At 35.7% G+C, this 25,226-nt stretch overlaps 2 protein-coding genes across 2 annotated transcripts; one reads left to right on the top strand and one right to left on the bottom strand.

The window, feature by feature from the left end:
• Positions 1–8: 8 nt before the first annotated feature.
• On the bottom strand, positions 9–22,326 carry LOC140156659 (heparan sulfate glucosamine 3-O-sulfotransferase 1-like). Its single transcript, XM_072179596.1, has 2 exons — positions 22,232–22,326; positions 9–1,249 (listed from the first exon to the last, which is right to left on the bottom strand). The coding sequence occupies exons 1-2, from the start codon at positions 22,232–22,234 to the stop codon at positions 95–97; spliced, it is 1,158 nt and encodes a 385-aa protein (XP_072035697.1). The 5' UTR covers positions 22,235–22,326; the 3' UTR covers positions 9–94.
• Positions 13,964–14,983, top strand: LOC140156458 (histamine H4 receptor-like). The gene has a single exon (XM_072179404.1). The coding sequence runs from the start codon at positions 13,964–13,966 to the stop codon at positions 14,981–14,983; it is 1,020 nt and encodes a 339-aa protein (XP_072035505.1).
• Positions 22,327–25,226: the final 2,900 nt, after the last annotated feature.

Genomic DNA, 25,226 nt, shown 5'->3' with positions numbered 1-25,226 from the left:
GTATAATATTCAAATGAATCACCGTGCTGGCTCATTTCTACCATTTTGCTCCATTCGCATCAAAACTGTATGTACAATATCATGCAGCCAAGGTTTATGGAACTGTCTCATTCTTAAGCCATGGAAGTCGGACATCAAAAATATTTTGAATCACTTTATCAGAATTCAAAAAATATTGCCGCAGTTTCCTAGTAATATCTGGTGATAATTTAGGAAGTTCTTCATCTTTACTGGATGAAATACATCTATTGTTTGTTTTGAGGCAGTAACTTCCAACATTAAGATCAAACTTAAAATCATCAAATTGGAAATAATTTGGAATTCCTATGAAATGTTCAATCTTTTGTAGCACACGAAATGGTTTGAAAATAACATCTTCTTCATTTACGACGATGAAGTTTTGAGAAGAGAAATATTGCATCCATTTTAAGAGATGCTGTAAATAATTTCCGTGAAATAACAACGGACATTGTGTTTGGAGTTCACCATTTGGTTTGAATATGCAAGACATGAAGGTTTCATGGAAAGGAAACAGCTTTTCTGCTAAAGTTGCATTGAGCCAATTAATCTCTTCCTCTTGCTGTTGCTTAAAGTCCCTAAGAGCTCTGATTACCGGATCACACGCTACAACAATAAATTTCAAATTCGAAGATAACAGTGCATCGTGCACTCTGAATGGAGCTTTAGAGCTTGTTAGATACGACGATGTACTTTCCATTGTTATCTGGTTTTGAAGCGAAAATGGCATTTGATTACGATACCATGATAACGGTAAATCAAAGAATTTATCAAAGTATTCAATGCTGGTTGACTTTGGAAACACTATGTGTGGATGGTGTCGTAGATAAAACGTCAGGTCGTTTGTTCTGCAATTGTTTCCTCCGATAATGATGGCGGATGGTAATCGTTTTTCACAGCCTCGTTCATTAAGATATTCTTTAGGTAATACACGAATTGAGAAGGGATCATCGTCCAAATAACACGTGGAATTCCTTTCTATCACATCAAAGGTTGTCGCATTAAATCTCATTGATGTAATTAAATTATTTATATCAATTCTTGATGTAATAATAACGTTTGAGCATTTGAAAAACCAATCCAATGCAATTAAAATAATCATTGTGCATGTAACTACAATGCCCACTTTCATCCAGAGGTAATTAAAACGTGACAGTACAATTTCACAGCGATTTCTCATCGGATTAGATCCCTTCAGCATGTCTCTGCTCAGCATGTTTGAAAGTTTACCCTAAAAGAGAAAAATAAATTTTAAACTCATTAGTTGAAAATGAAAATTAGATATTTACACACTAAATAAAGATGTTGCGCTTTTAAAATGCGCACGTGACTCATGGGCACGAAATACCAAGACCAGCAAGCGTGACTAAATCCTCATGCATTGACCACTATACAGAAAGATAAATATCACCAAATGTTAGTATTAATTGAATTGTAAAAATATTACACATTTTGAAATTCCGAATTTGTAATATGTTATCAAAAACAACATTTTGAAAGTATTTGACGACGGAAAAAAATATTCAACGACGGAAACGTTTACAATATAATCACAAAGTTGAACAAAATAGAATAGAAAAAAATTGCTGCACAGCAGTCTCATGTTGCTCCGCCTTTGCATTTAAATGTATAGAAAGGCCACTCACTATGTAGTCACTTCGAGACTTACTGTCTATAATCTGTTATGGCAGCGCGGAGGTGGTCACGTGCGCATTTATAAAAGCGCATACTATGACATGTCATTGGTATTGTTATGGTGAGCTAGCGAGGTAATTTATTGGATGATGACTGAATAAATATGAGATTCCAATAATGGCGATGTGAAACATGTTATAAAATTCATAAAAACGTGTTCATAAAAAATCTTTTTATACGAGCGTATAGGGCCCTCATTGAACGTATAGTACCAGCACAATTAATTATTCCATATTTCTAATAAAGAAAATAACCCATTCAGCTGACATCAAATAACAGGATAATTTCACTGTAAGATAAGAAAGTAAATTAACTTGCAGGTTTGGAAATAAGTCTGAAAGATTGGCTTTCATGGGTTATCCATGTTTAACCTTTACGTGTTCTATACATGTATCGACTACTACTCAGTGCCAGAAGTGGGTAATTTGCATTCGAAGTAGGACCAAATAAAATCAACCAATCAAAAACTGTTGTCAGTAATTCACTTGCTGCTGGTTATTTTTCACAAAATTGTTATCTATAATAGTTTTATCTGTAAGATCGCATACATGATATATCAGAATGATATGGTACCCATCTTTTCCAGCCATTATGGACAAACCTGAGACGTTAATATGCAATGTATTACATCCGCCTATAAACTTGTACATTCATGTTATAAATGTCAACTCATGTTCTAGTCATTTCAAAAGGATCTTAGTTTGTATATGCATGAAGCAGGCTTTTCAATAAACATAACATTTATTGGGTACTAATCATTTTGATACAGCCTGTATATTATCTATTCACAACCAGTCAGATCTGGTTTATCTGTCCCGTTTGATATGGTCTATTATGCATGACATGAACGTAGACATGATTGCACAATTATTACACATTTTGCAATTCCGAATTGTTGCATTTTGAAAGTATTTAACGACGGAAAAAAATATTCAACGACGGAAACGTTTACAATATAATCACAAAGTTGAACAAAATAGAAAAACATTGCTGTACAGTAGTCTTATGTTGCTCCGCCTTTGCATTTAAATGTATAGAAAGACCACTCACTATGTAGTCACTTCGAGACTTACTGTCTATAATCTGTTATGGTAGCGCGGAGGTGGTCACGTGCGCATTTATAAAAGCGCATTTATATATATAACCGAAGTACACTGTTAACCCTAGAACTACTAAGCCATACTTTGTAACACTAACTACGAGGGGAAGGTGTTGCCCCTAATGTTCAATTATAAACGTCATATACCGTTGAATTTGGTATCAATGTATAGCTATGGGTCTCTTCTATCTAATGATACAAAAACAAATAAGTACAAACATACCCTACATAATGTCGCTATGACGACATCATAATGTTAGCGTGCCTATGCAAATTTGGGAAATTTTGGCTATGTACAAAAGTATAGGCAAAATTGATTTTCGGCTAAAAATTCTACGAACATGGGATTTTCACCGAATTTCCTCCTAAATATAAAAGGAGAATAAAAATGATTCTTTCAACCTTACTAACAAGGAAAAGGTCACTAGCTCTTGGAATAATTTTACAAGAGCGAAATGAAAATCACGGATGTTACTGTATAAACCAATGGTGTGCCTCATCCCCCCCCCCCTCCATCTTTGATGGGCAATGATGGCCGGTTCTACCCCCGAGAAAGGTGCTGGGACAGAGGATGATTTAAGCACTTCCCAGCAAGTCTTGCGGTTAGCACAGCTGTGTGAGTGAACATGACACCACTGCCCGCCCACTGCATACACACGTGCATGGTTAAATTTGAATTTGGACAGATATATTTACAATAAAAACACCTTCAAAAGGTTGGTCGATTTCACATTTTATGTTATCTACAGAAGGTGTGAATTATCCTTCATGCATACATCACTTTAGATCTGAAATCGACCAAGTAATAATGACACACGGGCAATTCTAAAACAACATCTTTTGCACAGAGTTCAATGGGATTTGAAAAGTAAAGTGGCAGTTGAAACTCTAGTGATAACACTTTTACAGTGCATGATGGGGCTTCCTTAAATCATCCGCTGGTGCTGGGATAAAAACCACTAAAATGAGCGCAAGGGATGGTGCTACAATTAGCTTAGGTCGTTTGGACGTAATCACGCGCGTTTATTTATGACGGATAAAATATCTTCGGAGGGGTTGAGTTAATTTTTATAAAGGCGGTGATTTTAAGTGCGTTGCGCTACGCCTCACTTTTACAGTGTTAGAAGTATAATGAGAATAGTAACAGTTAAATAAATGTATTTATTTCCTGAGTGAAAATCTCCTAACAAAATGCTGGACCTCACCTCACAAAAGATCTAAAATAAGATTTTACTCTGTTGGTCACTGAAAAATTAATTACTAAACAAGTGCAGTTTTACACTTATAAATTGGGATTCAGTACTGGTGACGTTACAAATCCTCCGGCATGGGCGGCTGTATGCAGTATTCATTATTAGATTCAGATTGATTTACACTTACATGTCATTGGTATTTTTATGGTGAGCTAGCGAGGTAATTTATTGGATGATGACTGAATAAATATGAGATTCCAATAATGGCGATATGAAACATATGTTTATTAAATTCATACAAATTTATATTAAAAAAATCTTTTTATACGAGCGTATAGGGCCCTTATTAAAATGTGGATAGTACCAGCACAATTCCATATTTTAAATTGATTCTGGTCCCAAACGTTCTTCGTTACGCTTATTCCATTTTGATTGATAAAACTCCTCCAACAAAAGTTCTGCAATTTTGGGAAGATCTTTTCAAGAATGAGAGGATTAATGGAGAAATTGAGTGGAAGCAAATTCATATTCAAAACTATTCAAAACTTCACAAGCACATTTGAAACTCAGCTCCGAACATTTTATTTTAAAAATTTTCACCGTGCCATTGCATTCAATGAGTTTCTATTCAGAATAGGAATAAAAGATCTTTGTAATCAGAATTCAGAATACTTTCTTCATGTTGTTTTTTTAATGTTCAAAGGTGAAACCAGTTTGGGAAGCACTTCAGAATTTTATTAATTCTAAACTCCACACTGATGATAATTTTATAAATTTTGATATTATTTAGTGTTTGGAGTACACAATGAGGATTTTCTTACGTACATATTTCTTTGCTATAAATTTTATACTAATCCAAATTCTCTAATGTGATCCCTTCTTTCAGGGCTCTTAGATTATTTCCGCTATCAAAGAGGAGGATTGAGTATAATATTGCTAAAATGAAAATAAAAGGAAAGTTGGGAAAGCATTTTGGAAAGTGGAAGGTTGATTTTGACCTGTAGATGGGACACTGATTCTTTCTTTGTATTTTAAATCTTTGATTTGCCACACATCTATTTGTCTTGTAAGAAATCCCTTTTTTGTGTGTTTTATGATGTGGGTTGATTGTATGTGTGAGGTGTGTGGGGGTGTTTTTTGCATGTAAGAGACTGAACTTGATTTTTAATCTAAATTAGGCCTAATTATTGTTTTTCTCTTCTATAAAAAAAATAATATAAAAAGGCCATGTATTTTGTTCTTATGTTGTATAATTTGTTGACAGTAGCACCATGGCTGTCAGAATAGAAAAAAAAATAACCCACATCTGTTTTTTTTCAGCTCACATCTATTTTTTTCAGCTGATAATAAAATAACAGGATAACTTCGCCATATAATTAGTAAAATCGTAAGATAAGAAATGTAAATGAACTTGCAGGTTTGGAAATAAGTCTGAAAGATTGGCTTTTATGGGTTATTCATGTTTAACCTTTACGTGTTCTATACATGTATCGACTACTACTCAGTGCCAGAAGTGGGTAATTTGCATTCGAAGTAGGACCAAATAAAATCAATCAATAAAAAACTGTTGTCAGTAATTCACTTGCTGCTGGTTATTTTTCACAAAATTGTTATCTATAATAGTTTTATCTGTAAGATCGCATACAGGATATATCAGAATGATTGGTACCCATCTTTTCTAGCCATTATGGACAGACCTGAGACGTTAATATGCAATGTATTACATCCGCCTATAAACTTAATGTACATTCATGTTATAAAGGTCATTAACTCAAGTTTTAGTCATTTCAAAAGGATCTTAGTTTGTATTTGCATGAAGCAGGCTTTTCAATAAACATAACTGTTATTGGGTACCAATCATTTTGATACAGCCTGTATATTATCTATTCACAACCAGCCAGATCTGGTTTATCTGTCCCGTTTGATATGGTCTATTATGCATGACATGAACGTAGACATGATTGATTTACCAGAGGTGTCTATAATGTCTAATGTTGCAAAAGTAAAGCGAATTAGAGAATCATTTTTTTGCTAGAATTTCTTATTTTCAGAAAGAGTCAAACTTTTAAACTCAAGTCATGAATTTTGGGCAATGGCAAGATGATCTAGTTCTAAGCCATTGATATGTTGGTTCATAGGTTAAGGGATCTGGAATGAGCGTTTTATCATTATATTTATAAAGTTTACTTGGAGAACTGTTAAATATCAAAAATATCAATTTTTAATCATTTGCCATAAAAATCATATCGCGAATTTCAAAAAATCTAAATTATTTGATATCAGAAGGACATTCTTCGTATTCAGAATGCAATTTGATATGTCTGATGTGCTCTAATGTCTCACAATAAATACTGTCCAAACGTTCATACCCCATCCCGTAAAGAGTGTATAACTTGATTTATTGATTGAACGAAGAAAAGAAAACTAGACATTGTGCTCACAGAGCACGGCCCTTAGCCAGTGAAGTTGAAATCTTGAAATCATCCTGGAGTTGTTCATTTGTACCACCAACCTATGGTTCATGGTGATGACAACATTGTATTATGTAATTTGTGGGAGCAGCAGCATTTTGAAGGTATTTGGTTACATACCAGAAATGCCCACAAAATAACCTTTTGACACCATAGACCAGTATCTGTATATGGTCCGTGATTACACAGCATTTATATTTTTTGATTTTTTGGTGTTGCAGTATTAAATAACAATTTGCACTCTTATGTTTCATGATACAGTTTTGCCTGTTAAATATCAAATTTATTTTATATTGGAGAGGATGTATATATATTAACATACAAGTGGGCCTATTGACCTATATTTGAAGTAAGGTAGAAAGTGTAAACATGGTTATGATGGCTCATTATAATTATGATTGATAGAAGAAAGAAATAAGAAGAACCTGACAGAAAGAAGCCCCAAATGCTTTTTGGCCAAGGTAAATACACAAATTTGTCCTTGTGAGGATTGCTTACCTAATGTTACTACAAATAAGTAAACTCAACCCAAAAGTATCGAAACGATTATAGATGGTCAGATATATCGGGAATTTGCACACAAAAACTTTTTGTGTGCAAATCTTTCATGGGGGGGTCAATTTTAGTGAAAATCACGTTTTTGACCATTGCCCGGAAGTGGATGACCTTTGACCAGAAATGATCACGTGACATTTGTGTCACCACCCAATGGTCCTATAGTGACCAACTTTGGTCAACATGGCAGAAAGCATATGGCTGCGATGGCCGATTTAAGGTATTTGGTTACATATCAAAAATGACCCCTAAATGACCTTTGACCCCAATTCTGAGTACAACTTTTAGACACTGGCTATAGACGATGCGTGTGTGCAAGTGACGTCACGCTGCTATTTAATATGAGGATGGAGAAGCATTTTTAGTGAAAAACAAGTTTTTGGCCATAATGACCTTGACATGACCTTTGCGCCAGCCATTTGTACGTGACATTTGTGGCACCCCCAAGTAGTCCTAGTGACCAAATTTGGTCAAAATTGACAAAGGCATATGGTTACAATGGCTCATTGTATGATTGACAGAAGAAAGTAACTGACAGAAACAGACCTTAGACAAATGCCATTTGGCTAAGGAAAAATGCCATTTGGCTTAAAGGAATAAGGAACAAATGCCATTTGGCTAAGGAAATAATATAATTATATTGCATATTTAAAACGGTCCACAATCATTCTAATACCTGAGTGGTTTACACCAGCATGTGTTACTCAGCCCTCAATGCAAATTGGAGCCGTTAAAGAAGCAATAAGTGAAGTAACGTTTTATAGTTATTTTGTAACGGACATTACGTGGACAGTGCCTTGAGGAATCGTAGTAAAAAAGTCACTGGTGGTCATAATGTCCTATTCGGCATCCTAATCCTTCACCTGATTTAACCAGTTAATAGCACAGTGCTTGGTGCTATATTATGCTATTGACTGGTTAAAATAGGTGAACGATTAGAATGACGGATAAATATGACCAGTGATTTGGTTTTTTCATTAGTCTTTCTGCTACGATCTTTACATAACTGTCCACGTAATGGATACTCAAAATAAACTCATCGTATTGGGAGGTATTTTGTTGTGTACGTATTTATCAGGCGTGTGGTATTTTTCCCATGCTGTCGTTATGATATCAGTACAACGCAGATGTTAATACAATACCAATGCAATGACACGTGTGAATAGTTATATTTATGAAAAATACAATATTTATGATTATAATTGAAAAGAGCATGGTCATGAAGATATTCATACCTAACTCACTCAGACATTATGATCGCAGCCTTAAAATCAGGTGCATAAATGCGTTATATTTACTAATATTTACGAATCACAAAATATCATGTCACTATGTAGACCTACTAGCAAAACCACACCATTACGCGCTCAGCTATTCGTCCAAAATACAAACACTCTTATACTATTTTTCCTTATACTGTATTATAATAATCATGAGCAAAACGCATCCTATCAGTTTTCTGAAACTCTAAAAAAGTAATTATGACAGAGATTTTGCAATAGCTCAACTGAAACTAGTCAGTGTAACCTATATATTTAGGATATTATCCACATGAAACTAATATTTGCGAAATATCCACATGACCACATCCACACCGTCCCATATAACACCAATATCCATTACCATACCATCCGCAAACACTCACCCTCACCTCAAACACATCCGTCAACTACATCCCAAAACACTATAAACAGACACCACACGTCCCAAATGTACACTACACATGTTGGGGTTCACAATACAAACGCACCGTCCAACACTCATGTATATTCGCCATGCAAAAAGATCGCGGTATTACAGCATATCCGACTTATCATTTACACATAAACGCGCCAGAAAAGAATCTCATGCTCGATAGAACTTGTGTATTTATCTGGAACTAAACCATTTTATGCCTCATAACCTTCCAAATTTTATGCGTTGAAGGTAACGCTCTTCATACATCAGTGAACATCAAAAGAACTGTTATCGGTGTCCAAAATGTACAAAAGGAATTTCTGGCGCACATGTGTATAATATTAGTATAAAATACTATAACTAGTAAATATTACACATACACCCTCACAACCCACAGATTCGACATATCTCCCACACAAGATAAGACAAGACGTCAACCCACATATCCCATTCCCATCCACACATTACATCTTTCTGCAAATATTTAATTACATATGATCATAAAACATCTTACCTTCCCGGTATTTTGCTTTCTAAATTGAAGAATTCAACCACAGCTACTGTTTAGGCCTAAATATTAATTGTTTAATTAAACTTAAGATATCAAATAAATTGAAACATACAACATCCAATCATGTAACTTCATAAGATAAACAGTTGATTCCTCGGATGTCTCCCCGTCTGTAGCTACCAATATATAATTACAGTCGATATGCAAAGCACGCATGGTTTAACTCTGTATGTTGGTAATCAATCGTTTCAAAATTAACCAGGCTTAATATTGCGACAAGTAAAGCGATAGAAAGAGATAGGAAATATTAAAGGGTATTACATACCATGTTTCATTTATTAAAATCACCATGTCCTGCACTTGAAATAAAGCTTTAAATGTGCGCACTTACTACAACTTTTTACAATGTTTCAAACTTGATAAAAAAAATTGGTTTTTTTTATTCAGTGACTTCAAAGTATTGCTTTGTTGTTTTTATAGTTACATACCTGTAAGAAATGGTACCTTACAACGAATGCTTTTTATACTGGTAGTTGCGATGTTTAATATTCTGTCTGTTTTTCCCTGGGAAATAACTCGGTTGCTGTTCGAGTCGGGTAGAAAAGAATGATTGGTAATTGATAAGCATGATAAGAGTTCTGACTCGACGCTGTAATACTGGTGTGAACACGCGTGTGCGTGACTAACACCACTATTTTACTATTATTTATATATAATGTTGTAGCTTGTTGTTGTGTCGTACAGCCAATTCAGTGTCTCATTTGACTGAATTATCTTATTATGTTCCTGTAGTCATTGAAATACATTCCAACCAAATTCAAACTATATTCATGACTATGTATGAAAATATATTAAAGATATGTGCATTGATGTAGCATAATAAAAATAGATATGCAACAAACTGCTAAAGCAATTATATGTCCCGTTTAATCATAGTTGTTACAGTAACACAGATATGGGCTCTTGTAACAATGAACAGCATGCAAATAAAATAAAAATGCGATGCATACCTTGTAATTATAATGCAGTATATTGCTTTGTAACATTTAATTGCTCCATGTTGTATGACTTGCTTCAGCATCCATATTTTTCGACAATATGTGACCGTACACCACGAATGAGCCGTAAATGTCCTATTGTATTCCGAGTTACAGTGTTATATGTGCATGAAGGTCGTATTCATAGGTACCTCAAGTTAGTGCTACATGTATCTTATTTTGATAGCGCTAGTCAAACATCTTTTAAACCAATCAATAATCCTATTGTTGAAGAGGATAATAAGCTTCTATCTGTCTATAGAATTCTTAAATATCTCTAGTCTATGTTTGCTTTGGCTAAATCCTGTTCAAGAGGTGGGTTACAAAGCATCGTATTTTGTGTAGGTATGAATAACCAACAATTAACAATGAGAGGATATTCCTGAACCGCGTTGACTCGGGGATGATTTAAAATTTCCGTCAATTATGACTGTTTGATATATATTACCAGCAATGTGGGGAAAAAGACACATGTAGAACCGAAAAAGGTACACCATTTTGATGAATGAGCAAAGTTCAACAAACCATAACCCCGCTTCTGGATATCGTTTGAAGTCAAATGATATACCATTTTAAAGATTATGAAATATATTTTCTAAACACTTCACGGCTCATTCATGGTGTACGGTCACATATGTTCTACGGAATTAACGACTTCGTTAACATGGTTAATGTAGGATGCTATAATCAAGACGACGGAATTACCAGCATCCCAAGTTCGTTTAAAGTTTGTAATTCCTTTATCAAGTGCTTGTTACCTACTATATAGCTAATTAATTCACGTCAACACAATACAGCAATTATCTGCTCTAAATGAGACACGTGGTAGTACTAGAATCTATCTTTGATTGACACATTGATTTGATGTCGAACTATATCTAGTGAAAGTGCTTAAGATAAAGGCGATGTCAATCAATGTGAACAATCAAAGGTGAACATTTTTATTTTGGTTGTGACACTCTTACTCTATCCACACCCATGCGAAATTAATTCGATGAAGATTTTACTTGCTTCCCGGTTTTGGTTCATTTAATGAATTATGCTCAGGCTACATTGAATGAAGCATAAATTGGTGCATAAAAAATTGTGCCAGTGCACTTTTGTATTCCCATTGATCCTTGGTATTTTTGCAGGTTTATCACTTCTGTGAGTAATACAATTTTTGGCTATTGAACTCCTTATGTGCCTATACATTTGTTGTTTTTGTCCCCGCTACATACCGTCTAGACTGTATTTTACTTGGTATAGACGAATCCAACGAGCCAAGTCATGGTCAGGATTTGGTCGGCCATTATTGGGTCCCCGGCGCACCAAGCTGGTGTTGTTACTGCCCAATTGGGTGGATTAAAGCCGCTTAAAAATTGATGTTATATTGTATTGTGTGACGCAACGACGATATGCTTCCATGGGATATAATACGTGACGCAACGACGATATGCTTCCATGGGATATAATACGTGACGCAGCGACGATATGCTTCCATGGGATATAATACAATAGCGTCCAGAATTGCGCCCCTGGTGACAAATTCAAGGTTTAAAATAAAGAATACTACCTTTACATATCGGCTGATTATTCGACCATGAACACCTTTAAAAAAAAAGAGCTTAATTTTTCATTCATTTATAAACAACGCTTTGGAAGTGCCCAAAATCATAGAGCCAACAATATAGCCACTTTATATCATCATCATCATCATCAGCCATTGTCGGTCCACTGCTGGACGAAAGCCTCAGCATGTCTCCGCCAGGTAGCTCTATCTTTTGCCTTGCTGAACCAATTTACTGTTCCCCTGTACTGATCTATCTCGTCTCTCCATCTCTTGCACTGTCTTCCCCGGTTTCTGTTTCCCACCATCGGTCTCCATACAGTAATTGCTGTAGTCCATCTGTTGTCTGTTCTTCTGCTGATATGCCCTGCCCAATTCCATTTCCTGTGTTTGGCTGTTTCCAAGATGTCTTGAGTCTTTGTTTGATCTCTAACCCATTTGTTTGTCTTTCTGTCTTTGTAGGTGATCCCTAACATGTGTCACAACACAAAATACAATGCATAATAATAGAGGCCGTCAGCGTGACGTCATATGCCGCCATCTTGTGGGTACACGCTGTAATGGTCGTTCGATCTCCATGCGTGAGCAACAAAATCATCGCGTTGAGGCGCGATAACAGCTGCGTGGCAAGCTGCGCCCTGCGCGTAGTGTCCGACGCATGAACACACAGATCATTTGTACCCACAAGATGGCGAAAGGCTGACGGCCTCTATTGATCTCGCTATAGTATTCATCATCATCAGTCAGCTGCGGAGCAGGCGACTACGAGTTTCCTCTTAACTGTTGCGATCATGGACTAGCAAAACAATTTTGTTTGGCTGCAGTTTTAGTATTAATAGTATTATAAACCTACAATGAATTCATCTTGAAATGAATTTGCATTAAACAATCTCCATTTGCTGGCGAAACTTAAAACATTGAACTACTATTATTACGTTTACAATCAAGTAGGTCGGAAAAATTGTAATAAAATAAATTAATGTAATTAAACGTGTGTGTACAACAATTTTGTCATAGGGGAATGAATTGATATTGTGTTTATATCACTATATTCATCAAATTTTATATCAAAGGATTGTAAATTAAAAAAATAATTAAATAACGAATTTCCTACGAAAGTGGACAAAGAAACCGTGCAGCAGAGGACAAAGAAGTGAGAGACTCAACAGAAATTAAATTAGGATAAAAAAAAGGATAATAGCTGCCGTTTGTCAAGTATGAAACTTAAATCAAATGCTTTCATGTTGTATTTTAACTTAAAAGTTCATCTGGATGACTATCTGATGCGAATTCTTACTATCAAGTCCATTTTTGGTGACATACCTTGTTACAGTTTCATGCTGCTACACAGCACTTCATCAGACTGGCAACCTTGCTTCTTCTTTGTTTCCTGAAGGGAGAAAAGCGGGTCGGGCACTCATACATACATACATAAACAACATTTAATACTATAGGGCGCCTTTCCAACTTGATCAAAGCGCCGTAAAAACAAAGCAATAACAAAAACAGAGTAAATACGATGGATAAAAATGAGACTTCAAAACCTTCTTGAAACTAGGCAGTGTGCATGCCTCCCTGATGGTTCTTGGGAGGCTGTTCCAGAGTGTGGGTGCCGAAACATAAAACGATTTATCTCCAATGCGATTTTTCCCGACATGAGCGGTGAGAAGAGTAGTATCAGAAGATGAACGTGTCATGGGTCCTGTAGCATGTTTGAGTTTATGAGTGAGAAAGTTTGTGAGATAAACTGGTGCATTACCCTGAAGACATTTAAAAACATATATGCATATCTTGAATTTGATGCGCTCCCGTATGTCGCAAATATTGAGACAAAATTATTACGAATGGTAAATGCTTGATATATATTTGAGGTGTTTTGTGTAAAACGCCCAAAACGTTCATTTTGATATTATGTCTCATTTCCTATCAGACCAATGTATTAATAATACGGTATTAGTGGAAGTCATGTTTGAAGGAATAATGTAGATGGCAGCTATCAATATACCTGTCTCTGTAGATGAAGTTTGCAAAGGTCACTGAAGCACTGATTTTAGTGCAACAATGCAACGTTAAATCAAGAGAAAAACGAAACATTTCATCATTGCCAACAGTAATAACAACAACAACATTCGTGTTGCTGAACTCTCCAGTGCTGAAAATGGATTATGAAACAACAAAGAGTGTCTATCTATGGCGTGGCTACGCCTCACCGCCAGCTGAAATCACAATCCAGATATTCCTTTGGATCCTTGCAGCGCTTACAGTTCTGGGTAACATTCTTGTCCTTATTGTGTTTGTACGCGATGGACATCTTCGCGCTAGGATCTCAAACCTTTTTATACTGAATCTGGCTCTAGCAGATTTGCTGGTTGGGTGCATATCGATACCATTCTACAACCTGTACAGAGAAACTGGATTATGGCGCTATGGAGAAGGCATTTGTAAGTTCTGGATGGTGATGGATTTTAGCGAATGTTATATCTCTGTTTACGCCATTGTCCTCATAAGTTACGACAGATATGTGTTAATTACAAAAGGTATGGAATATGACAAAGTACAAACTTTTCGGAAATTTGTCGCATTTTCTTCTCTTACTTGGGCTGCGAACATCGTACGTTACTTTGTAGCTTTTGTTATGTATGATATATTTGTGGAAACTGATGTAGACTACAGCAATTACTGTGATAGTTCTGTCTTATACAAATCAACTTTTATTATCTATGATATGATAACTTCAAATTTGATTCCTGTTGCTTTGATTATATTTTTCAACACAAAAGTGTACATGGATATTAAGCGACGATCACGTGGCATGCGACGGAGTCAAGTGGCACCAGAGATGAGTACCGCGACTGAAAGCGTTAATCAGGATGATTCTGGACACAGTAACATCTCATCCAATCGGCGGCAGGGAACAACCGACATTAGGAAGCATCGGCGTGCTGCAGTAACACTCGCCTTAATCGTTGGCGTCTCAACCATATGTTGGATTCCGTATTTTACCGTGATATTTCTATCCGTGTCGTTTGGCGTATATACATCAGCGAGAGTGCAGATTATTGCTGCATATATTTTCTACAGTAATTCAGCCATAGATCCACTACTGTATGTAGCAACCAATCCTCGAATAAGAGGGGGAATAGCGAAACTGTTTGGGCTACGAAAACGGTCGCCCTAAAACGGAGCTTTTGTCGTTGTACTCTGTGTACCTTTGCACAGTGGATAAGTGCCGCCATTAAGACCCTCTTTTTCACGCTTCTTGTCAGTTCCGGAGACCCTCATTTGAAGCGCAGAAACTTTTGGCTACATTTTCCTCCAAAGCTTCAAATTTGAACTGCAATCACTGATTTCTAAAAAGGACCAGACAAAGTACCATTGTTGACCCGGAGGCCCATTTTATGTCCTCAAAATCCCGTCCTGATCCGATATTTTTGAAATATGGTCACTTACATACCAAAATATTATTTGAGTATAGACATATTTCCCCTTTTCCCATCATGCATTATTCCAGGCGGTGTGACGTAGTACAAGAATCGCATAAATCGTATGCAACTGATGGTCTTTGCAATAATTATTTCATCTTCATGTAGGTATACTGATAATATGATCTCAAAACCTTATTATACTTAATCTGGCTCTAGCAGAAGTTGCTTGTTGCTGGTTCATATCGAGTTCGGATGGTTATGAATTTCAGCGAATGTTAGTAGCGAGGTTGCGATTTTCCAAATGCCGTGATCGTATGCCCGACTATCTATTCAAAATCACTCTCCTGTAACGAAGCGAGGTCGCGTATTTAGCCAGGTTTGAAGATTCTGCACGTACAAAATGAACATATGAACAGTGTTACGAGTCGTACTTGACTCAAGGCCAAAATCACCTTTTACCCGAACTCACACGAATGCACAACACAAATACACTGTTTGATTAAGCTAACAAAATCTAAGTCTTTAATTGAAAATAAAGTATGCTTGGTACATAACAACAATATACACTAAAATCACACAATCACAGTTGTATTCTATCAGTACTTAACCAGCGGTCTTCTTGTTGGTGGTGATCTTAGAGTTCTTGCAATGTTCTGGACGACTGATGTAATATATCCTTATTCACTTGTCCTGCGAAAATCAGCGAAGTCCAGTGTACACTTGCGTTTATAAATATCCTTGCATATGAAATCCTCACACGAAAATGATGCTGCTTTCTCCTATTACTTATCTTCTTGCGCTGCTTTCTCCTAAATATATCTCCTTGCGCTGCTTTCTCCAAAAATGGTGTTTCTTACACCATTCACTCTTTCTCCAGGAAACATGTTTCTTTAACACAGCTCCGCTGTTTTTGACAGATGCGTGGCCTTCACAAACCTAGCAAACTCCAGCAATTCGACAGAAGAACTTTAATCCTTTGATGAGGAAGAGCATATTTGTTTGCTCGGCGCAATCTCCTTCGTTGGTGTATTAAAATAGCTCAATTATTGGCTATATAAACTGGTTAAAATGTACTTCTTTTTTGAAGCACGAAGACCATCACACACATGTGGAGTTTATAATCTCCCATGACATTCTGTAATCAGCAAACTCCAGCTCTCACATTATACTCCAGAAAACCCAAGATCTATTAATGGACCACCACTTCATTCACATCTTCACAGATGATGCAAGCTTGGGATTTCCCAAGATTAATTATACACATTAACCTGTCACATTACATCACTTCCTGGGGGGTTTTCCTGATGGTGCAATAATGCACAGAATATTGAGAAAATCCCCTATGATATTAATAACTCTGATTCAGTTTGTTTTGATCACCTGATGAATGAAAGGGAATTCCCCCAGAACATGCCATAACACACAAACTATTGCATGATTGCTTCCAAGGTGTTTTCCCTTGTCTCACACTTCTCATGACATACACTCAGCCTGCAAACAAAGTTAAATAATTAAATTAAATTACTGAGGGCACATCACAACAGCGTAGATAATGTAAAAAATTGTCCGTTTTACAATGTATTAAACACAGTTAAGGATGTCCAACATACGAAGGATAACAAAGGCTAAATATTATTATGATCCTTTTTGTTTGCAAGAAATCATTATAATAAAGCAACAATGAGGTGTGAAAATTTGATTCATATGCGTGGTTCATACGTAGAGATTATCCAGTAAAATGGATCTACCGTATAGAAAAAGAGATTGCGATTTACATCTTTGATGGACGTTGAAATGGACTCACTATTTGTTTTTGGTAACCATATAAATATTCGTAAAGCACTGGAATACAATTAATTTTAATCGGCATGTTATCATTCCTTTATAGTCCTAATCAGAACCATGCTGTACTGAAGTAGACATAAGACACGGAGACCACTAAATTTCAAGTGTGACGCCCTCTTGTTACCAGATCAGATGTGGTGTCAGTCCTAGCCGCCTTCGACACGAAGGAGCACAGTCCAGTTGGAACCGAGATTAGCGATACTAGTTCGCACGTATTGAATGCCGTACGCAAGATGCATGGAACATTGCAACTTACGTGTCTCTGTTTTACGTCAGTGTTCTCTTTTTCAAATAGGTATTTGTTAATTACAAAAGGAATGAAAAATGACAAAGTACTCAAACTTTGCAAAAATAAATGTTGTTCATGCGGTAGTATAAATGTTGTCACTCTCTTTTATCCCAGATTGCTGAACTTGTTTATTATACTCATTTATCTGTCCGCACAGCCATTCCCATTCAAAACACGAAGATGCATGTGGTTCAGTACCACTAATTCTTAAGAACACGGTTTTCAATGTAAAATAGGTAATTTCTAGCACGAGCATAGAACTCACAAAGTGACAGACATTTTAATGTCATTGATATTGATATTGATATTAAAATATCAATAAAAAGAATATTGAGTCCTCAAATAAAAAATATTTTAACATTTCATTATGATGACCTGAGATTTTTTTGTTTCAATTAAACCACTTTTACAGTTCGCCCTCTTTTACGGGTCCAGATAGGAGCATACAGGCTGCGGGTGGGAAATTCGATTTGCAGCGGATACATTTTTTTTTTTTGGGGGAGGCGATTTGCAGCGGATAAAGTTGGGGGGAATGTTCATCAAAACTGTAAAATAATGGTAGAAAACATGCCATGTTACAGTTTTGTACAGTTTTTGCCATATACAGCCTGTCTCAAAAAAAATTGTGCAAGTGAAAAGCGCCCTCTATGGCAATTAGAAAATATCGTTGTGACGTGGTGCTAACATCAACGTCAACGGCGCAGTCTTAGCTCTCAAATGCCGTTTGTTATGTTCAATTTGCTTGTTTCAATCTCGAGATATGTTTAGTTAACAACGAAATGGTAAAATCACAATTGTGCCACTTTTACTGGGGAAGCGGGTTGCACATGTAAATCAATGATAGCTGATGTTGATGCGTCTAATGCACTCCCCCTTCGGAGCTGGTGCATAAGACGCATCATTTTGATGATGATAAGATGCATTATTTTGTCTAATATCTCTCTCAACAAATAATACGTGTTCATTAACCTAGTTTGCAATATTTGTTTGTCTTTTAACATGTCTTGAGTGACAAAGAAAACAGCAGAATGTGAAATATCTATTTCTCTTTTAATCTGTTTTAGTGGAAAAAGAGAATCATATAATACCTGTATCATGATAAAACAGTAAAAACTAATTGTGTTGTTGTATAATTGACGCATTCTTTTGATTTCACGAAGGAACTCTTGATAAACTTGATGCTATCGTTGATTTACATGTACAGCCCTCTTCCCTAGTAAAAGTGGCACAATTGTGATTTTACTCTTTCGTTGTTAACTAAACATATCTCGAGATCAAAACAAGCAAATTGAACAGAACAAACGGCATTTGAGAGCTAAGACTACGCCCCTGACGTTGATGTAAACATCATGTCATAACGGTATTTTCTAATTGCCAAAGAGGGCGCTTTTCACTAGCACAATTTTTTTTGAGACAGGCTGTACATATATAGCTTAGTAGTTTTCAGTGATCTTCAGATGCCATGCAGGAAAATATTCCCGAGCTCTAATAAGTGATATTTATCCATGTGCATACAGATGCATGCGTGACCCACATAGCCTACACAAATATTATGAGAATCACAGAGAATACAAACAAAGCAGTAGTGTAACACTTAATTAAGAAATTGTAAATTTAGTAAATGTGAGTAAATCTAAATCAATACGCAATCGTCCCTATTATTGCCCTTTTATTGTCACCTGTACAGTAATAATGAATTACCGGGCGTAATGAAGAACAATAAAAGACTTACTGACCATGCCATTCGTACTACTGGTCCAATATTATGGAATTCATTGCCAAATTCAATAAAAACGGCCAATTCAGTGAAACATTTCCGAAAAATATATAAACGTGACTAGATCTCAAAATATGATGAATTTTGAGCATTGTATTTCTCGTTTGTTTGTTTGTGGTTGTTGTTATTTATTTTATTTATCTATTTTTGGGTGGTTTTTTTTATCTTTTGATGCTAAAATTTCTTTGTTAAAGGGGGTGACTTCCTATCAGGCCTTACTAGCATTTTGTTCATCCCCTCCAAAATTCGTTTGTTTAATATTGCTTTTGTTTATTTGTTTTTAAAATTTATAATTGTGCGATTTGTTGTGAATTATAGGAAATGAAATTATCTTGTATCTTGTATCATTTGTCGGTGAAAAGGTTACACTATAATTGAGAACAGAATTAAAAAGACTATTTTGTTAATCAAACTCGAGCACGGTTTGTTTACAAGTGTCGAGTTGCTGAAAGCGGCGGTAAAACCTGATCCTTGTTGCTGATTTTGCACATTCAAACATACGAAGCATCTCAAAAGTTAGGTCTTTATAGTAGGAAACATTTCAGGGGAAACATTCCCGGAAGCACATGTCAACAATGCCTAGAAAAGTTGCTTTTTGCCTTGTTTTTTTTTTTTTTTTCCTTTTTTGTTCATTTTCTCCGATCGGCATCAGATAAATCGACCTATCGCGCTATAACCAATCAAGGATCGTAGGGAATTTGATTGAGAGTGACGTCAGGCGGAAACTAGTCTTTTTAGCTCTGTCTTTTATCATAGTATATTTTTGCAGGATATCTCCTTTTCATTATGCAGAAAATTGATTACTGTAGGTAGCTTCAATACAGGGTTTATCAAAATGATTGGTACCCATCAGTTTTGTTGTCTAATGAAGCGCCTGCTTCTTCCACGTTCAACATTCGGTCCTTTTGAAATTACTACAATTAACAATTTATGACATAAATCTGCAAATAAATTATACTCATTGTATATTGATGTGTATGTATGTATTGAATAGGAGCTAAGTGCAACTTTCAAAATCCGACTTGAAGCCACTCAAGCGCCCATAACTCGACCAAATGATATCGTAGAGCAACAAAAGAGGTATCAAAATGCGCAGAAGAAAGCTGCACTTTATAAACATTAAGTAAGTTTTTGCTATATATTTCAGTTCCCGATATATCTGACCATCTATAATCGTTTCGATACTTTCTAGGTTGAGTTTATAATACCATTGGTGGTATAATGGCTTAAAATTGCACCATTCGGAAAATTTCAGAAATTGCGCATGCTATATATTCAAATTCATCTATTTTTACTTTGATTAATTTTGACTATTTCATAATCTTCTGACGTACTACACACAAATGACTGAATTCAGACATAATGGAAACAATGGGCCGTTCCAGTTGAAATCCATAAAATCCGCAAACTGACATGACCTTAATCCCCCCACAGGGATGTAGATTTCAAATGGGGTAATCCATTTAGGAAACCCAATTTGAAATTCAGAATAAGGTCTTCTATAGTGGGTGTATTGATATCAACTGGAAATCTGTAATAACTCAATTAATACATTCCCACTGGTGAAAGCACAAGACAATTTACATCTGTAGTTGTTGTGTATTGTGTATTTTTAACTTAACTTCAACTGGAATAGCCCAATTAGTGATTCAAATACAATGAAATGCATCAAAGACTTACAAACATTCCAAATCCGTTAAAAAGCACATATTCATAAACATGAATCTTGTTTAAACATTCAAAAAGTAATTTAATATCCAAAACAATATTGATAATAAATTACATTACACACACAGGAATTACATGAATCCCTCGCTGACCAAATCACGTTCAGTATCTACAATACGATTCAGACTACGAAATAATATTCGTTAGAAAATAGGTTAATATATTGTTTCTAGCTTCTTATCGTGGATTGACTCCCTTCTATCTTACACATTTACCATTTACCGTGTGTTTGCGATTAATCAATAAAATGCTCTGCGTGTTGTGTATTCGCTGGTAATTTTTAGCTGCCTTTTACGTAATAAGTAGCTATTTTTATGGCGGTTTAAAAAAAAATAGCTGTTTGATTGCTTCTTATTTTTGACATAACGGATGACTATTTATTGAAAAAATGTTTCCCGAATGATTATTAATGACATTGAGCGATTTAAGGGGATTGACTTATCAGTCATATTGGATATATCCATAAACATGATAAAGTGACTGCTTATTATTGCAGTGGTTGCATAAATACGCGATACTAGCTGTAAAATAGAAAACATGAGACACTCAAACACCACCCATATACCTAACCACACAACCACCACCCCCATCCCACACACCCACACTTTAGACTGAATGCAGCAAAACTCCAATAGAAATATGTACATACATAACCTTTGACCCATGGTTTCATTCGATTCCGAGGTTATGCATTTCACAAATAATTTTCCTTTGTCAAGAGGAGCAATTTGAGACACGATGAGATTTAAACAGTGCATTTTAAAAATTTGGCCAATGTGCATGAGATATTTGACATTTGACCTGATTCACTCTATTACTAAGCTAAACCTGAACTAACCATTCTAGTGTAATATGACAATTGACTTTTTGCATTTACATTTTGGCCCCATTATCACCTTCGACCCCTCGTGGGAAGCATAGAAGGCATAGAAAAAATTGAATCAATTCTAGTTTTATCATTTGAGGTATAAGGATGCCAAAAAAACGTTTGGTTCCACAATTGAAACAAAACTAGATGCTTACTCACGATTAAAAGTTTGAAAACGTCTCATTATTTTTGTCGCATCTCATATCACACTATGTACAGGGTGTCCCAATAAAAACAGAACCCTCATTGCGCCCTCTTTTTCTCCTATTTCTGAAAAGTTGATCAAATATATTTTGGTATTTAAAGAAACCTTAATTCGTTAGCTTTAATAAACCAAAACAATTATTTCAATCACTGTACCCCATACATATCTCCAGATATTGGGACAAATGAAAAACCTAACCAAACTGAAACACATATGTACCTCTACACACACCCGTCCATCCACCCTACATATAATTTGAAAATTCAATCAAATCTAATATTCAACTTACCATTTTGAGTTAGTTTTCCGTCTTTTACGTCTTCACCAAAGTCTTCCAACAAAATAAATCCTACCAAGGCTGATAAAGATTCAGTCCGTTAAAATACAACTATGATGGTTGAGTGGAGATCTATGACTGAGTTTACAAACAAAATCTTACCAACAGTATCTTGGAAACAGAGTTGCCAGGGTCATTTTGTTTTTTCTCGAATTTAATTTTAACCAATTGCACATGACCTGAGTGCGTCCAGTTTGATGGACAGTACCAGATATTCAATCATTTGTAAAGATTTATAAGTGGTATGTTGTTAACAATAAAAACAGCACAATTGTGTGTGTCAGATGGCAACCCTGGTTGGATCTACAAATGTTTGTTGATACGTCACCATAGCAACAACCATATAGCAGATGTTTCTCTTTTCCTGTTATAAGCATTCATCACCATGGGTGAGTATAATGAGTATTTAAAACATTTGCATGACTAATTCATCATGCAGTTTTCGCCATGGCAAATTTTCCACAAGGTTTATCTCACTAAACCAGATTATTGTCACGGTAAACCACTCTTTCTTTTATTCTACACAACACAGTGGATGGTGCAATCAATAATTAACATTTTGTATTGACTAATGCACTTCTGTTGCCTGGACATCATTTACCATGACATCCATCGCATACTTTCTCAAAGCCAACCAAAGTTCATTTGACATTATAGATAAGGTCATAGTGGGCTGGCCTGACAAAAAGTTGTGTGAGCAAAAATCAAGCTGCTTTATGACTCTAAGATGCGAGGCAAATTTGCAGTTTGATATTTTGAGAGCAATATAGCTCTGGCATCGTTTCATAATGTTGTATATGTTCTGAATAATATCTTATTTTGATAATTGGAATCATGAAAATAAAATACATTTTCTACATTACGTGAATGTTCCATTGAATTTAAGCAAATAATTCTGCCAAACCGATTCTAACAAGCAATGCTCCTATACAATACATGTAACACAAAGTGAGCAGAAGACAAGCCCTGTGTACAAAGTATAGTAAATTATATAAATTTCACAAGTCTATTATGACTGGCCCTGGTACTGTGAATAAATAGTAACAGGGACAGCACCATTTATTCAAATCAATAAAGCAACAGACTGTAACATACTGGATTTCCCAGCTAGGTTTTTCTTAAATATCAATAAATTTCCAATAAAACATTGGGGAGGGGGGATACTATACTGGGATGTGCCACAAGCCATGGTTGCATTTTGACCATGTGGTATTTCAATGACCCCTCTTTCTACATGTACGTATTACAGAGGTCCACGCCATAGAGTTTCTAGAATGCTGCTAAAATAAGAAAAAATTTAATGCTAATTTATTGCACATTCTAGGGAAGCGTGGTTACCTTTTTGAAATCGCCGAGTGGGAGGGTTTTCAATGAAATATTATTTGTGTTAAAACTGAAGCTTCCTATGTATAAAAGAATATATGAATATTAACTGCACATCATATATAACGATTCGTGATACCCAATCGTGCTAAAATTTATGTGGTTTAGGAGGCAGAGAATTTTATTTCAATTTCATATACACCAAAATATTTTCTGAATTTAGTCAAAATTAACAGTCATAATGATGGTTACAATTTTATGTAAATTTTACATAGGTCCCGACTAAAGATTACTGTTTCGTCTTTATGGGAATATAATCTTTTAATATCTCAAAGAAACTTTTGGAACCTATGTGGACTTTTCCTGTAAATTGCAGAAATTCAGACCGTCTAACAAAAAAATGGTAGGCTGACTGGGCTCCATACCTCGCAACCGACGCGATGTACTGCAGAGCTTGTGGCCGAAATCAAAATCGATTTATGTATTGTGTATGTATCATAGGACCCTCGTATTAATTGTCTGTATGCGCTTGAGAATTCAACAATATAAATAATGGTAGCTCTATTATAATACACATTAATGTTTTAAGCAGATAAAATTCCAAAATATGGTACGTTTTCTGCCTTTGATTGTCACGTGGTATGTTGAAGTAATGAAGTTGCGATTAATATATGTTTAAATTTTCACGATGACACCAACAAGTCCTTGAGGTCGAGCGGTCTAAGGCGCTGGTGATATATGTCGATACCGTATACATGATAGCGGCGCAGTGCAGCGTGGGTTCATAGTGCAGTTTTGTCCACGGCAAATTCACCGTGACCTTTCCAGCCATAAACCCGCTTAGTGAAGATTAAATCGAAATATGCAGTACTAAACCATTATAGTAATCGATTGTCCAATGCACATTTTTTACCACGTGATAATATTAATCCAATGAGCGATCGAATTGTCCGCTACGGTCGATTAATCCAATCGATAATGACGCTATTGACATGTACGGGTGGAGCTCCACTGACTGAGTTTTTGTGATTTTTCACTGGTTTGCTATCGTTTACTCATCAAAGCGCTCCACCGTTATTATAAGGACTATGCTAATAATTTAAAGATTGACATGTAGAAAATAAACCATACTTGCTTGACAGAGAGTACTAAATTTGTACCTATTACGGTTTGGTGGCACTCCTCTTCCAAACGCGACCAAGTCAGGGCGGCCCGGTGAAGCAAAATGTGCATTGGATTAACACGGGAGTTTGGATAAGATGGTAGATTTCCTTTCTCATACAAATGCATGCTCCCCTTGTACCGGATTAAAAATTCAGATATTTTGAAAAGAATAAGTAATTGAAACATAGAGATACATGTTGTGTGCATACATGTAATTAACAATAACTGCATGATGTCGACCCCCGCAAAAATCACAAAGTTATGAAACAAAAACTTATGGAAGGTTTAAAAAATAATAAATCATTAGATAATAAACATATAAACAAACAACAAACATATGGGACTTATAAATGCTACATATCATCCATCAAGTGGGTCAGAAGGTGCTGCTGTGTGGTGCAATTTCATGCAGCCATGCCCATAACACATGGAGTGGATTAGTTTAGACTGAAATTTTTTT

The sequence above is a fragment of the Amphiura filiformis genome, chromosome 7 (genome assembly GCF_039555335.1).
Source record: "Amphiura filiformis chromosome 7, Afil_fr2py, whole genome shotgun sequence".
In the NCBI taxonomy this organism is placed as follows: domain Eukaryota; kingdom Metazoa; phylum Echinodermata; class Ophiuroidea; order Amphilepidida; family Amphiuridae; genus Amphiura; species Amphiura filiformis.
Note: the sequence above shows the minus strand (reverse complement) of the source record. Positions and strands in the feature narration are given on the sequence as shown.

Bases quoted from the DNA above. Each gene is read 5' to 3' on its own strand.
- LOC140156458 (XM_072179404.1), top strand. From the start codon at position 13,964: ATGGATTATGAAACAACAAAGAGTGTCTATCTATGGCGTGGCTACGCC.